The sequence below is a fragment of the Stigmatopora argus genome, chromosome 10, assembly GCF_051989625.1.
Source record: "Stigmatopora argus isolate UIUO_Sarg chromosome 10, RoL_Sarg_1.0, whole genome shotgun sequence".
NCBI lineage: Eukaryota > Metazoa > Chordata > Actinopteri > Syngnathiformes > Syngnathidae > Stigmatopora > Stigmatopora argus.
In genome coordinates, this window is record NC_135396.1 from 8,615,227 (window position 1) to 8,628,254 (window position 13,028).

The following is a 13,028-nucleotide window of genomic DNA, read 5'->3' on the forward strand; positions in this document are numbered from 1 at the left end:
TGTTGAGAAAAAAAACATTTTCCTGTCAAAACCATACCGTTTATAGGGTAGCGTAAATGAACTTTAACAGGAATTCTGTACACTATGGCAGAAAATCGTTTTTTCATCAAGTATTTAGGCATAATGGGGGAGAACTACAGCTGCATGTCTTTCTCCTGAAAGCTACTCCATTTTTTTTTATACTGCCCTGGGACTTCAAAACAAAATCTTCCATTATTGAACAGCATCTCGTTGTGGAGAACACGTTTCTGAGTTGAAAAATTGCAGGTTTCTGCAAAAACAGAACTCCAGTATGCAGACATTACAGACTATTAAAAATCAGATTAAGGTTAATTTAATAGTTCACCCTTAGTCCTCATGAATAAGACAATCAAGCAAACTAGTAGGGCGCACTTGAACAACTGTCTTTTACTCATTATTTTTCTTTTTTTATATATATTTTTAAATGTGTCGTGTGTCTCACGTATATGCGTTCTATTAAGAATTGACAGATAAAAAAAACTGAACAAACATTCTGCCCTCTCACCAAAAAAACATTACGATTCTTACAGGCCCGAGGCGCAAACCATTTCAAGCACATATTTTGACTTTCACAATCACTAATTGCAATAAACTTACTACTCTTAAAACCATCCTAGCAGCACAGAAAGTCTAGCAAGCCGAATTGTTGACAAACAGACAGTTGTGCAATACTCATACCACAAGTTCACCCAATTGTCTATGCATACAGATTTAAAGAGCATACAAATGCATGGTGCTTAAGTTTAGAACATCTAATAGCTGCATCAATAGCTTTCCAACTGGTCCATCTGTTGAGTCACAATGCACAACACAGGCATATTTGAGTGATGCGTGTCAATAAAACATGTCATATTCCCTTGTCATTCAAATTAACAAGGCAATTCGACTGTGCCGAGTCATTTGGCAGCGTCCCCATTTCCCCCAAAATCTCCCCAGAGAATTAAGACAAGGAAGTGATGAAACCACTGAGGTGAACCCAATCGGCGACAGCCTGTTGCCACGTGGCGCCCATTAGGGCTCGTCGCTCACCAGCTAGCATCAAAAGAACGAACAAACAGACGAAAACAAACAAACAAAGGAAATGGATGTCAGACGGCGGGCGATTCAGGTAAGTGCCGGTGTTTGGGGCTATAAGGTACCTCATCAGGAGGATATATAGTGGGACTGTGGGAGGGAAAGATAGTGCGACCCCTTGTTGCGGGAGAGTCGCAGCAGGGGGAAATTGCCTGGCTGTCTCCCTGCCCTGTTACTGTCTGCATTCCATCTGAAGACAGCAGCAGGGGAGCTCACACTTCCAAACTAATGATAAAACATCAAGGGCGGAGTAAGGCCGCCGCCGGGGATGGAGTGCACGGCTGCGATGGTGGGGAAGGGATCAGGGGATCGTGCCGAGACTCCCCTCTGACAGCATTGAAGAGGAAGGTGGGCTCCATTCCGCTCCCAGTAACCCAAGGCGGTCCGATAGCAGAAATGTCAGCATGTGGAAAAAGGGGAAATTGGCCATTCAGGGGTAGAGGGTCTTGACAAAGGCCGTGATAGGATGTGGCACATATAATATCAAGGCAAACAGCAATTCTCCATGGGCAATTTCCCAGGCCGAATGACTTGGAGCCTGTGCATTATGAAGGCACGGGTTGGAGTTTATTTTGGGATGGGGCCATATTTCCTAAAGATAAGCAATCAGGTAGGATAGAATTTGAACAGCGAGTCAAACAAAACTGTGAAATGTGTTTACATGCAACACTACATCTACTTGTTGTCATTTGGTTTCGACTTTACTCATATGTTGGGGGTCAGTCTGCATTTTCAACTTCAGTATACTGCATTGAAAGCCTCAATGTTGGTTTATATAGATATATATTATTGACAATTTTTGCTTATTTGAAAAACAAAACTACCTCATAAAGAACTGATGTGAAATTGATAAAACATTTTTAAAATGCTGTTCATCATGAAACAGATTGATTAACAGATTTACCGTATCATGAATATGGCCACATCCTTGACCGCTGTCTGCACATCTAACATAAACATACAGAAAATCTTTTACTTTTGCTCTGTAGAGGATTCACAGGTCATGGAAATCAGTGTTAAGTTAAACAGTAGACAGACTAACGAAGCTTAGATGTGAATAATAGCAGCAATCAGAGAGTAAAGATGCCTGTTTTCTCCTTCCCCTTACAGAACAGCATGTCTACACTCACAACAACAGGACTTGATTTGATGGGGATTGGCATCAATAATACAAACACATTCACCTAACTAGGCAAGTCGCACAATGAAACATCATCACTATTTACAACATAAAATAGAGGTGGCTGGAGGGAGTGACATTCATGCTGCTTCGTTGGCCAGCATAGAAAATGTAATTACTTGAGTCCCCTAAAGGATCATTTTTACTTCCAGTAGGAGAGAAATATTGCAAAATTCCCACCGCCCTGATAATTCCATGTTTACTATCGAATTAATCTCGAGTGCTATGAATAAAAAACATGGTGTCACACAAAAATGGCACCAAATTGAATGTAAACCTAAGCCTGACACAGGTTAATATGGTCAATATTAGAATTTATTTCGCTTCTAAAAATCTACTTTGTATTCCTCTTGGAGAAAATCGAAATCTGAACAAATTGATGGTTCAAAAGCCTTCCTGAACGGAATGGATATCTTCCATTAGACGATGGCCAAAATATAGACATTTCCACAATCGGTGTCCAAATGGAAGCCTTGTAGCAAAAAAACATAATGGGGTTATTGGCAAAGTGGCTAAACAGAGTCTTACTGACCTAAGTGTTAACCCCACTATAGAGCATGTTGAAAAATAATTGGACGTGGCTACAAAAACACTTAAAACTAAATAGAACAAAAAGACAATAGCTTATATGAAATAATTGGGCAACGTACAAGTGGCATTTGGAAAAAAAAAAAAGACAACAGTGGACAAGGTTGTCACATGAGGGCCAATCTGTAGTGCACAAACACACTAATTAAACAACTGTAGTGGGCATGATTACTCTGGGACAACAAAGACCCCGACGGAACGCAACACGATTTGGGATGGCACTAAATCCTGCGCAAAAGAGGAGTGAGAGTCGCAGACATAATTATAAGCGGTTATGAGCACATTTTTAACAATCTCCTGTCTCTCTTCAGAATCGGCTAAAACGGCAACGGCCATTTTCAACCCGCTGTTGAATGGAAATTGTTAAAATATGTATATAGCAAGTCGCTAATTGAAGCGACAAGGATTATATAGGAAGTTAAAACAAATCAAAGCACCATCTTCTTTACTTGTCCAACACAAAATCTACTTTAAATATTCCTTGACGGGTGTTAATATTCTGGTATGCACCAGTATGTCATTTGCATGGGCATTTTCCACTAGTTTTACTCATAATAACAATGAAGTTAGATCCCAATTTTGTATTATTCAAAATTCAAAAGAGAGTTTTGCTAACTTCACTGTAGGATTAGCTTTCAAACACCACTGACTATTTTAGAGATTAATTACCAGAACACTGAATATTTTTTCACCTGAGAGGTTTGGATTAGCAAGGTAATATTGTGTGGGTATGCATATGTGTGTGTATGTGTGTTGGGGGGCCTTGTGCCCGCCAAGGCTATTTTCTCCCTACACATTCACAAAATAAAAAACTGACAACAGCATTCACATTGAACTTTTCAAACCTCCAGAAGGTCATTTGAGGAAAAAAAAATCATCTGGAAAACTTTGAAAGTTTGATTCCCATTCGTCCTTCATTTATCTATAGTGTATTTCTTCACTTTTTCAGTCTGAAAAATAAACCAAGCACAAAAGCATTTTCTTCTTTTGTTCATATTGGCCACTGCACCTCTACTGAAATTTAAAAATACTTATTGAACCTGATTTTTACCTGTGATAGGCAACACAATCAGACAATGAGGAATTTTGTCTTTGGCATGCAGTTCAATAGTTAAGGTTATTTTAAAAAAAAAACTGACTTAACTAATACAGATATTCTTTCTTGAAACTTTTTAAAAACAGTTTTCCATTGCATATTCCCAGACATAATGCAGATTATAAATCCTCATTCTTTGCGAACTGCAGTAATAATACCTCATCTAAACAAACAAATAAAAAAACATAAAACAAAACTGGATGCTGCGACAATTAGTACCTATGCTAATATCAATTCTGCCATTCCAGGGGCCAATTTATAGGTCGATAAATCTGTAATGCTTTTATTTACATTCAAATATTTTGTCAGTCCCAGGGATAGACAGGTGCGGGGATGCACCGGTCGTCCAATCACAAGTCCAGCACCAGACAGGTCGAGCAACACCAGGTGTGACCCACCACCATCACTGAACTACACAAGCCAGCTAGAACTGGACCACATCACTGGATCATCTCTATCAGTTCACTGTTGGTACCTTCTCGCGTTTCATCCTGTTTTTGTTATCTGATCTACAAATTCTTGTTTTGTCTTAGGACCATGTTTCTTTCTTCACAGATCTGGTACATTCGTCTTGGATTATCCCACGGACTTCACGACTCTCGACCCCCACGCCAAACTCACCGAACTGCCTTCGCTTCTTCCCTTGTGCCTTTGCTTTGTCTGGTACATTGGAATAAAGAAAAATGGGCACGACCAAAGCTGTTTTTGTGACTGCTTCGGGGCCCTCCGCCCATCATCATAACATAAATTGCTTTCATTTATGAATCTTCTGTACTGCTAGTTCTCACAAGCGTTGCGGGGGGTTCAAAACTACATTTGCAAAAAGAATCTATAACATTTGGTCTTTATCAAAATTATAAGAGAAAATGACTAGGATATAATAGCATGGTTATGTTATCACCTCCTGCTATGACAATGAGCAAGACAAGCGCTGTAGAAAATTCGAGAAAAATACAAGTAAAGAAAAGTTTCTACAGAGGCAACTGCAGAGCTTCCTCGAAGGCCGTTTGGTGAATGACACTTGTTCAATTTATCAACATTGACGAGTTCTTTACAAGCTCCTTGGCTAAAACCCTGCCAGCTACACAATTGGCAACACGGACCAGCTATGAGGAGAAAAAGAAAACATTGTATTTATGTGCACAAATGCACATTTTCAACAGCTGTCGTAGTCATTTGCTTTGGAGCCAGATAAACAAACAGGGACATTGTTTGCTTTTTGACAATGGTTGTCAAGTCAACTCATATGAGGCGGACGAGCAAAAATCAAAACAATATCATCGTAGTGAAGGCTACAATCAAATTTCTCATAAAAGCCAATACGAGGCTGGTTCTTCACAACAGGTTTTACCTTTAAGGCACAGTCTTCTTCTGACATCCCGCTGTTTGTTTGCCCGTATCTAACAATCACCCACAAACTGCTATTATAGAAAAAAATACACACATATATATGTATGTATATGTATGTATATGTGTGTATATGTATATATATGTATGTATATATATATATGTATATGTATATATGTATATGTATATATATATACATACACACATATACACATACGTGTTTATATGTGTGTATATATATATATACATACACACATATATACACACACACATATATATATATATATATATACACACACACATTTATATACACACATAAATATATAAAAAAAAATATATATATATACATACACATATACAAATATATAAAAAATATTTATAAATATATATATATATATATATATATATATATATATATACATATATATATATATACATATACATACACATACATACATATACATACACATATACACATACACACACATATATACACATATACACACATATATACTATATGTAACTTTCCTAAACTTTACCACGAAACACCGACCTATCTCTAAACCATAGAACCTACCTTTAACCACTTTGGCGAAACGTCACATATGACCATCCTACCAATTACACCCAAACCAACCAACCTTAATCTTGTCTTGTTCAACATTGATGGAGTTAAGTACCTACTTACCATACACGTGGAGAATGTAGTCGTCGTAAGCCTCGCCGATGATGTTGGAGGCCACGCAGCGATACGTGCCATTAAACGACTTGTTGAGGTTCTCGATGTAGAGGTCCGAACCGGTGACAACGGCGTGAGGCGGAACATCCTCGTCCACCCTTAGCCAGTTGATCACATGAGGACTGCAAGAAAAAAGGGAATAAGAAATTTGCATAGATGTTGTGGAGATGACCCCACCCTAATTGAAAATAATCCGATATGTCGACTTTGCACCACCGATTGTCTGTACTGTTCGCATGCACTCACTGCGGTTTTCCTCCCGCGATGCACGTCAGATCAAGATTGTCGCCCTCTCGAGTTAATCCTTCGGGATACGTCACCACAATCTTGACTTCAGGTTTATCTGAGAAATAAAATAAGACAGTTATTGACTCGTATCATAAACTCTTAACAAGGCTGGCCTGTTTTTATAGTCCTCCTTACACCAGACAAAACTAAAATAAAATTCTTACTACAATTGAAACACGAAAAGAAGGAGAGGCACTGAAGCAAAAGGAAAAAAAATTGCCAGGAGTGAAAAGTGGTGCAGGATGAAAAGGATTACCTAATGTGCACATTTGACATCTACTCAGCCTATAGTAGCTTACAGCAAAATGATTTCTCTCCCCTTATCAATGTGTGCTAAAGATTACCAAAATGTCAAGCACTTGCAGTCAAGCTTTCTGTTTTTCCTTGAAAGGTCAGATTAAAAATAAAAAAAAGTAGACTAAAATGAATATGCTGTACTACCTACAATAGGGTGATTTAACCTTTCTAGGTATGCAATGACAGTCTCATTTATCTGTCACAATTTGGTTAGCTACAGCAGCGCCTGGTAACAGAAGCATTGCTATAAATAATCTTTTTTTTCAGTGAGAGTTATGGTCACTGATCAAGCTAATTCTTCAAATTAAAGTCATCTGTAGTAAACATCACAATTGGAGGTCGCAGTACCAGAAGGTGGGATTTTAATTTTTAATACAGAGGGGCAATAATTTTCTTTCATTTTCAAGGGAATAGTAGTTAACAAAAATATAAAATACACTTTTTCTTTAGCGGCGGATATTACAACATTTTGTCTCTTGTCTAAGTCATTTTCTAAAAAAACAATGTGCCACCAAGCAGATTTTTTTAATTAATAATTCAGTTAAATAGAACATGTCAGACAAAGTGAGGTAGGTTTTAAGATTTCATGAACACGGTATGTTGTGATCCAAAGAAAAGCAAGAAGAAAAAAATGAGATAGTGATTGGGAAATCTATCAGTCTGGAAATGGCTTTAAAGTCATTTCCAAGACTTTAGGACTCCAAAGAACCACCGTCATTATCAACAAATGGAGAAAAGTGGGAACAGTGGCAAACCTTCCCAGGAGTGGCTGGCCAACTGAAATGACTTTATCCCTTTGCGCCTTCAAACTCAAGGGCTCTTAGATCATGCAGAAGGACAACGATACAAAACACACAAAGTCCATAAATAAATAAATATATATGAAATAAAAAAAGGAAAGTTTTAGTGTCCAGATTTAAATTCAACTGAGATCATTGTGGTGTCCATTAACAGGCATTTGATGCTTAAAATTGACCCAGTATTGCAGAGTTGAAACAATTCTGCCGAGAGGAGTGGGCTGGATTTATCTCCACATGGGGACTCATCCCCAATTATCGCAAATGCGTGATTTCTGTTGTTTCAGCCAAGGGTGGCACAACCCGTTATTAGTTTCAAGAGGGCAATTACTGTGATTTGGGACTATAAACCACACCTGCCTATAAGACACAAACACTAGATTTTATAAGAAAAGTGCATTGTGCATGTAGAAGGTTCCCGTTGCCTATAAGCCATTGCATTAAACGATATTTACACCTAAAACATTCTGGTTATGAACCTCCAAAAATCCACAAATAAGACACATCATGTTTTGACTTGTTTTTGTGCCTAAAATCTTGATTAAGAGACCGCAATTACTTTAGTTGTTTCTGTGTCATTAAAATTGATTTAATTAACTTTAGTGACGGCCGAGTGATTAGTACGCCCATATATGTATATAAAAGCAATAACTAAACATAAAAATGCATGCTACCCATCTTTATGAAGAGTATAAATGACTTCAGCTCTCATGGGAAAGGAAGTGTTTGTATATAAATACACTGTTGTTATACTTAAAACTTTTTTTTAGATTATATAGCCTAAAAAAGGATGCCTTGAAGAAGTAATGCAAAAGCAAATGCATCTAATGCCTCTAATATTTTTTACTGCTCTTTAAATGTTACAAAATTGTAAGAAGTTTTTTTTTTAAGTACATTAGGCAAAAGTCCTTGTGTATACCTTTTTCCCATTTGTTTTACACAGCACTAAAATTCAGTTTAAAAACAATAATATAAATGTTCATCTTTTAATGTATGCAAGAACGTGGTTTGCCCTCACATTAGAGGCATAATTCTCACATTTTTGGAAGTAGTATTTGACTATTTGCCATTGTCTGTAGCGCAGTGTGTAATTATGGAGTTAGGCTGTTAGAGTAGATGCTCACATAGCACTTCAAGGTTTCGTTGAGCCAAAAGATCGTTGGCGGCCGGGTGGTCCACAACACAGTCCACCGGCATGCCGTCGTCCTCTTTGGTGACTGAGAATCGCACTCGGCTGGTGACAGTAAACATCCGGTCGTACATCTCCTCTACCGTCGTTTCACCTAAGAAAGAGGGAAAGAGAGACCTTCATTAACCGGGACTCATTTAAATTACTGTGCGATTGACGGCACCTGAAATACAATCCATTTTGACTAAAAATCACACCTAGCGCTCCCGGTAAAAGTTAATTTCCTGTATGTGATTGTCAATGGCAGGCAATAAGTTAAATTCTATTAAAAGAATGTTACTATCATTCCAACTGACTCAGATAACTGCAAATATGAGTAGACAGGTGTACATAAAATACATTTGATGGAATGTTCCCTGTTAATTATACATAGCAGCACATTCAACCTGTGGCTCACATTATACATTAACAAAGCAATGTATTTAATCATTGACTTTCGTCAAAGGTTACTTCTACAATACCTGAGATTCTAAAGAGTGCGAGTACTTTTTCCAAGCACTGTAAACCCTATCATTGCAGAAACTGCACATTTAGTGCTCGAATCATGAAAAACATATTTGGCATTATAAAGGTGTGAGTTGAACTAGTATTTAGATTTTATTTTAGTGGTAAAGAGGAATTCTAAATGAAATTTGAAGGCTAATATAAACTTGATAATGGCTGCCCTTTATAGTATTTTTGAGCTGTCGGCAGTAATCTGTTGTCAACTCGGCACTGCTTCATTTGGAGAGCATTACAATGCCAAGGGGGCAGCGAATGAGCTGCAGTGCTGAGTTCGACGCTTTACTCGCACTTAATGAAGTGGGGAAATAATTACGGCACCCCAGTCTGACCTGCGGCGCACTTCCATTTCAGTACGGTCACAAGGGGAGCCCCCACTGGACACCAAGCACTTGATGATGATGCCAACACACTTAGAGTTCGGGTGGATGTTCAATGTAATATAAACCGAACATTTGTATTCATTCATTTTCAACACCGCTTGTTTACGTGCTGGAGCCTATCACAGCTAACTTCAGGCAAAAGTTGGACTACATCTTAGACTGGTTGATGTATCTAATCTAAGTCAAAACTTATTCATACCGCTCATGTTGTAGCACTACTACTTTTGCTACTATCAGAGCAAAAACAAAGTGGGGGATCTGGTTTTAAAATGTGTCTTTTCTGAAAAACAAGACATGACAAGAACTTTCCTGGGTTGCATTTTCAAGATGAGGGTCAGAAAGTGTACTTATCAATGTTGATGCTTGTCAATTATCAACATCGACAAGCAGATGAAGAAAAACAAAAAACAGTCGCAAATCAAACCGTCTCGGGGACTTGAATCTCAATGCGGACCCGATTTGAGTGTCGTGGCGCAGACGTCTAATCAAAACACACTTGTGAGCATCAACCACTGATCAATCCCAACGCAATCAAGCGTAACCTCAGCCAGGGTGACACTTGCCGCTGTCAAACGCGGTCTGAACAGAATATTGAATTAGAAAATCAGACAGCTTTTTAGATGACGTGCATGCAAAACAAGCTAAAAAAAATAAACCAAAAAACATAGCGCTTGTAAATAAAAAGTTGCGATCAAATCATCCCTAACCAACCAAAACTTCTTCAGTTAATATTTTAGCGTCTAAAAGAATTCTGAGCTTTGGCCTTGGGAATAATGTAAAAACATTGAGTTGACTCTTACAGTAATGCTTAAAAAAATCTTAATAATGTTTGCATTTTTTATTGATTGGGAGCACGGCATATGAACCGCTAAAATATTTTCCTATTGAGCTAAAAATTGAGACCGTTTAAAATTTCATCCACTGCAGGCTGTTTGACAAAACACTTGAAAATTATGAAAATCATTCAGACAACGGAAACAACTTTGTAAAAGGCCAGCAGTAGACGAGCTAGTTTCCACATTATTGAAATCATTTTGCTGCTGTAATTTATGTTAATGTTGCCCCCAAGTGTGCTGATTCCGTCTCTCGGGCCAGAACCCGCCAATGAAAAACCTCAAGGCTTGATTATTGATTGAAAACCCCATGCTAATAGAAATGCTTAAATTATTCCACAGTTATAGTTGTCATGCCTGCGCTGCTAAAACACAATTCATACAAATAATTAAAAACTGTGATATCTCTATCTAATGGGTATCAGTTCAGCTCTTTAGAGCTGATTATTTATATTAGACATTACGAGCAATGAGAACGTGACACAGCACGATGCATAAAGATCATTTTAGTTGGGGTTACCTTTAATAATTTCACATATAAATTGCTCGGGAATATAAATTCTGTGGAAGAAAAAAAAGATTTATAATCTGAAAACTGCAGTAATCTTGTCAATTGCAGCCACTGTTTAAAATAGTGCACTTTTATGGAAATTCCCACTGTTGTGGATAAACTTTATTGTCATGGACTGTTCTAATTACTGCATTGAAGGTGCCTAACATAATTTCTCATAAGAAAAGTTTCCCAGGGAATACTGGAGGTGCAAATGACATTTAACGTCAATTCGGCCCTTGTCTAAATATTTCATCTCTTGACAAGACCATTGAATCCTCTCGATTAGAATGCACGTAAAATTCTACAATCAACACACGCACACACGCAAATACGATAGAACCAAAATGACTACCTCCTCTAGCTGTACCATAATGAAAAATTGAGGATCCTTAATAATAACGGAGAGGCAATAAGGATTATTCCACACCCTCAGGTTACACCTCGGTGCAAGAGCCCTAGATGCGGAAATGAAGATGAAATGCACAAATATGAATTCATAACACCGACTGCGAGTTTGCTGTGTATAGATTCTTTCAAGGTATCAGAATAGATTCATGGTCTGAAATTCCATCAGCCTTCAATGTGTTTAACAGAACCTTGAAAGTGAATATTTGGGGAATTTTAAATCACACTCCAAGACGCGGATACGGATGATTTATGAGAAACACTCAGCAACATGAAGCTATTAATGTGCAATTTGATGGTGCTATTCTTCGGCTGAGCAAGCAAAAATAATAAATAATGAACTAGAACAGTACACTAAGGGAGTAAACCTTAGAAAAGGTCAAACAATCCTAAGCATCTTCATCTAATTTTTATTCAATGGAAATTTTGAGATTATTACTATACCATGCTTTGCCCAAATACTGAACTGTAATGCATTATACTAAAAAGTTAAAATTAATTCTTGTTGTTCTGTCATGTTTACATATTTGGACAAGGATGACAAACTTTTCAAATGCTATATTTCAATAGCATTCAGCATATGCTATTGGTCATACGATAAAAACATTAGGTAGGTGCTAAATAGTCGTGTGCGGTCGTTTGGTCGCCGGTCTTTTGGTCGCCCGGACCCAAACAACGGGCGACCAAAAGACCGGCGACAAAACAAGGTAAAACAACACGGTCTACGCATCAATAAAAGCCAATAATGGCCATGAGCAGTTTCACTGAGCCGACATGTGAGTCTATAGGAGTTTATATGTACATGAGTTGTCCCCTTAGGAAGGGACGTCAGTCAGGGTCTTAACAAGTTCTCCAACAAAACACAATAAAACTACGGGAAATTTGGAGCTTTTCTTTAGCCTAATAATTAATAGGGCATTAAGTATGACTAAATAATAATTCGCAGTTTGTATTTAGGGAATTTAAATGGTAATTATCAATAACCTTCCGGGCGACCAAAAGACCGGCGACCAAACGACCAAGTACCCTAAATAGTGCATCCACCTAGGTTTTATGTGCAACTGAGCACAATCTGTAGGTTGCTCCAAGGAATTTGGACCTACCTGTCATTTCCTCATCTCCTTTCATCCATCGGATGGAGGCTGCTGGCTTGCTGCCACTGGCCGTGCAGATGAGCTCCGTCTCGTTGCCCTCACTGACCACATCATCTCGACTGTCGATGATCGGGCTACCCGGTGGGACTGGTACACAAAGTGATGGCAACAGTTATAAAGGTGCACAGGATGGATGTACAAAACGGGTACACATTTCAAAGTTGCAGAATACTTATCAAATATTTGTGCAACCAACATGACTTTGCATGACTTCTTGAATTTGGCAATTCACTTACGAAGAAGACGAGAAATGACAATAGTTGGGCCAATTATATGAATACCACACACATAAAATACGTTGCAGTGGGTAATAAAACGTGAGTAGAAAATGAAAAATTAGAGATAAAAAAACAAAAGACACTGACATTGAAATTAATTATTTTTTCACCAAAAAGCCTTCTACATTGTTTCTTTAAAAAAAAAAAAAAAAACACTAATTTTCTCTACTTGTTAGTCCGAAAATGCTATTTCTAGCGAAAAAGAAAAAAAATAAAAAACACCAGATTTTACTCCTGCTACAGAGTGAAGGTGAGGACAATTTATTTTCTGATGAGTGTCTAATCTATTCTTTGTTAGGTTCATT

General features: G+C 37.9%; 1 protein-coding gene across 3 annotated transcripts in view; it reads right to left on the reverse strand.

Annotated features, from left to right (window-relative positions):
• Positions 1-13,028, reverse strand: part of cadm1b (cell adhesion molecule 1b) — a 119,950-nt gene that overhangs the window by 12,360 nt on the left and 94,562 nt on the right. For all 3 annotated transcript variants that reach the window (XM_077611477.1, XM_077611476.1, XM_077611475.1), the window contains 4 exons: positions 12,395-12,532; positions 8,552-8,710; positions 6,292-6,388; positions 5,995-6,167 (listed from right to left, as the gene is read on the reverse strand). In XM_077611477.1, coding sequence (XP_077467603.1) covers positions 5,995-6,167; positions 6,292-6,388; positions 8,552-8,710; positions 12,395-12,532 — 567 coding nt within the window. The remainder of the gene's footprint in view (positions 1-5,994; positions 6,168-6,291; positions 6,389-8,551; positions 8,711-12,394; positions 12,533-13,028) is intronic.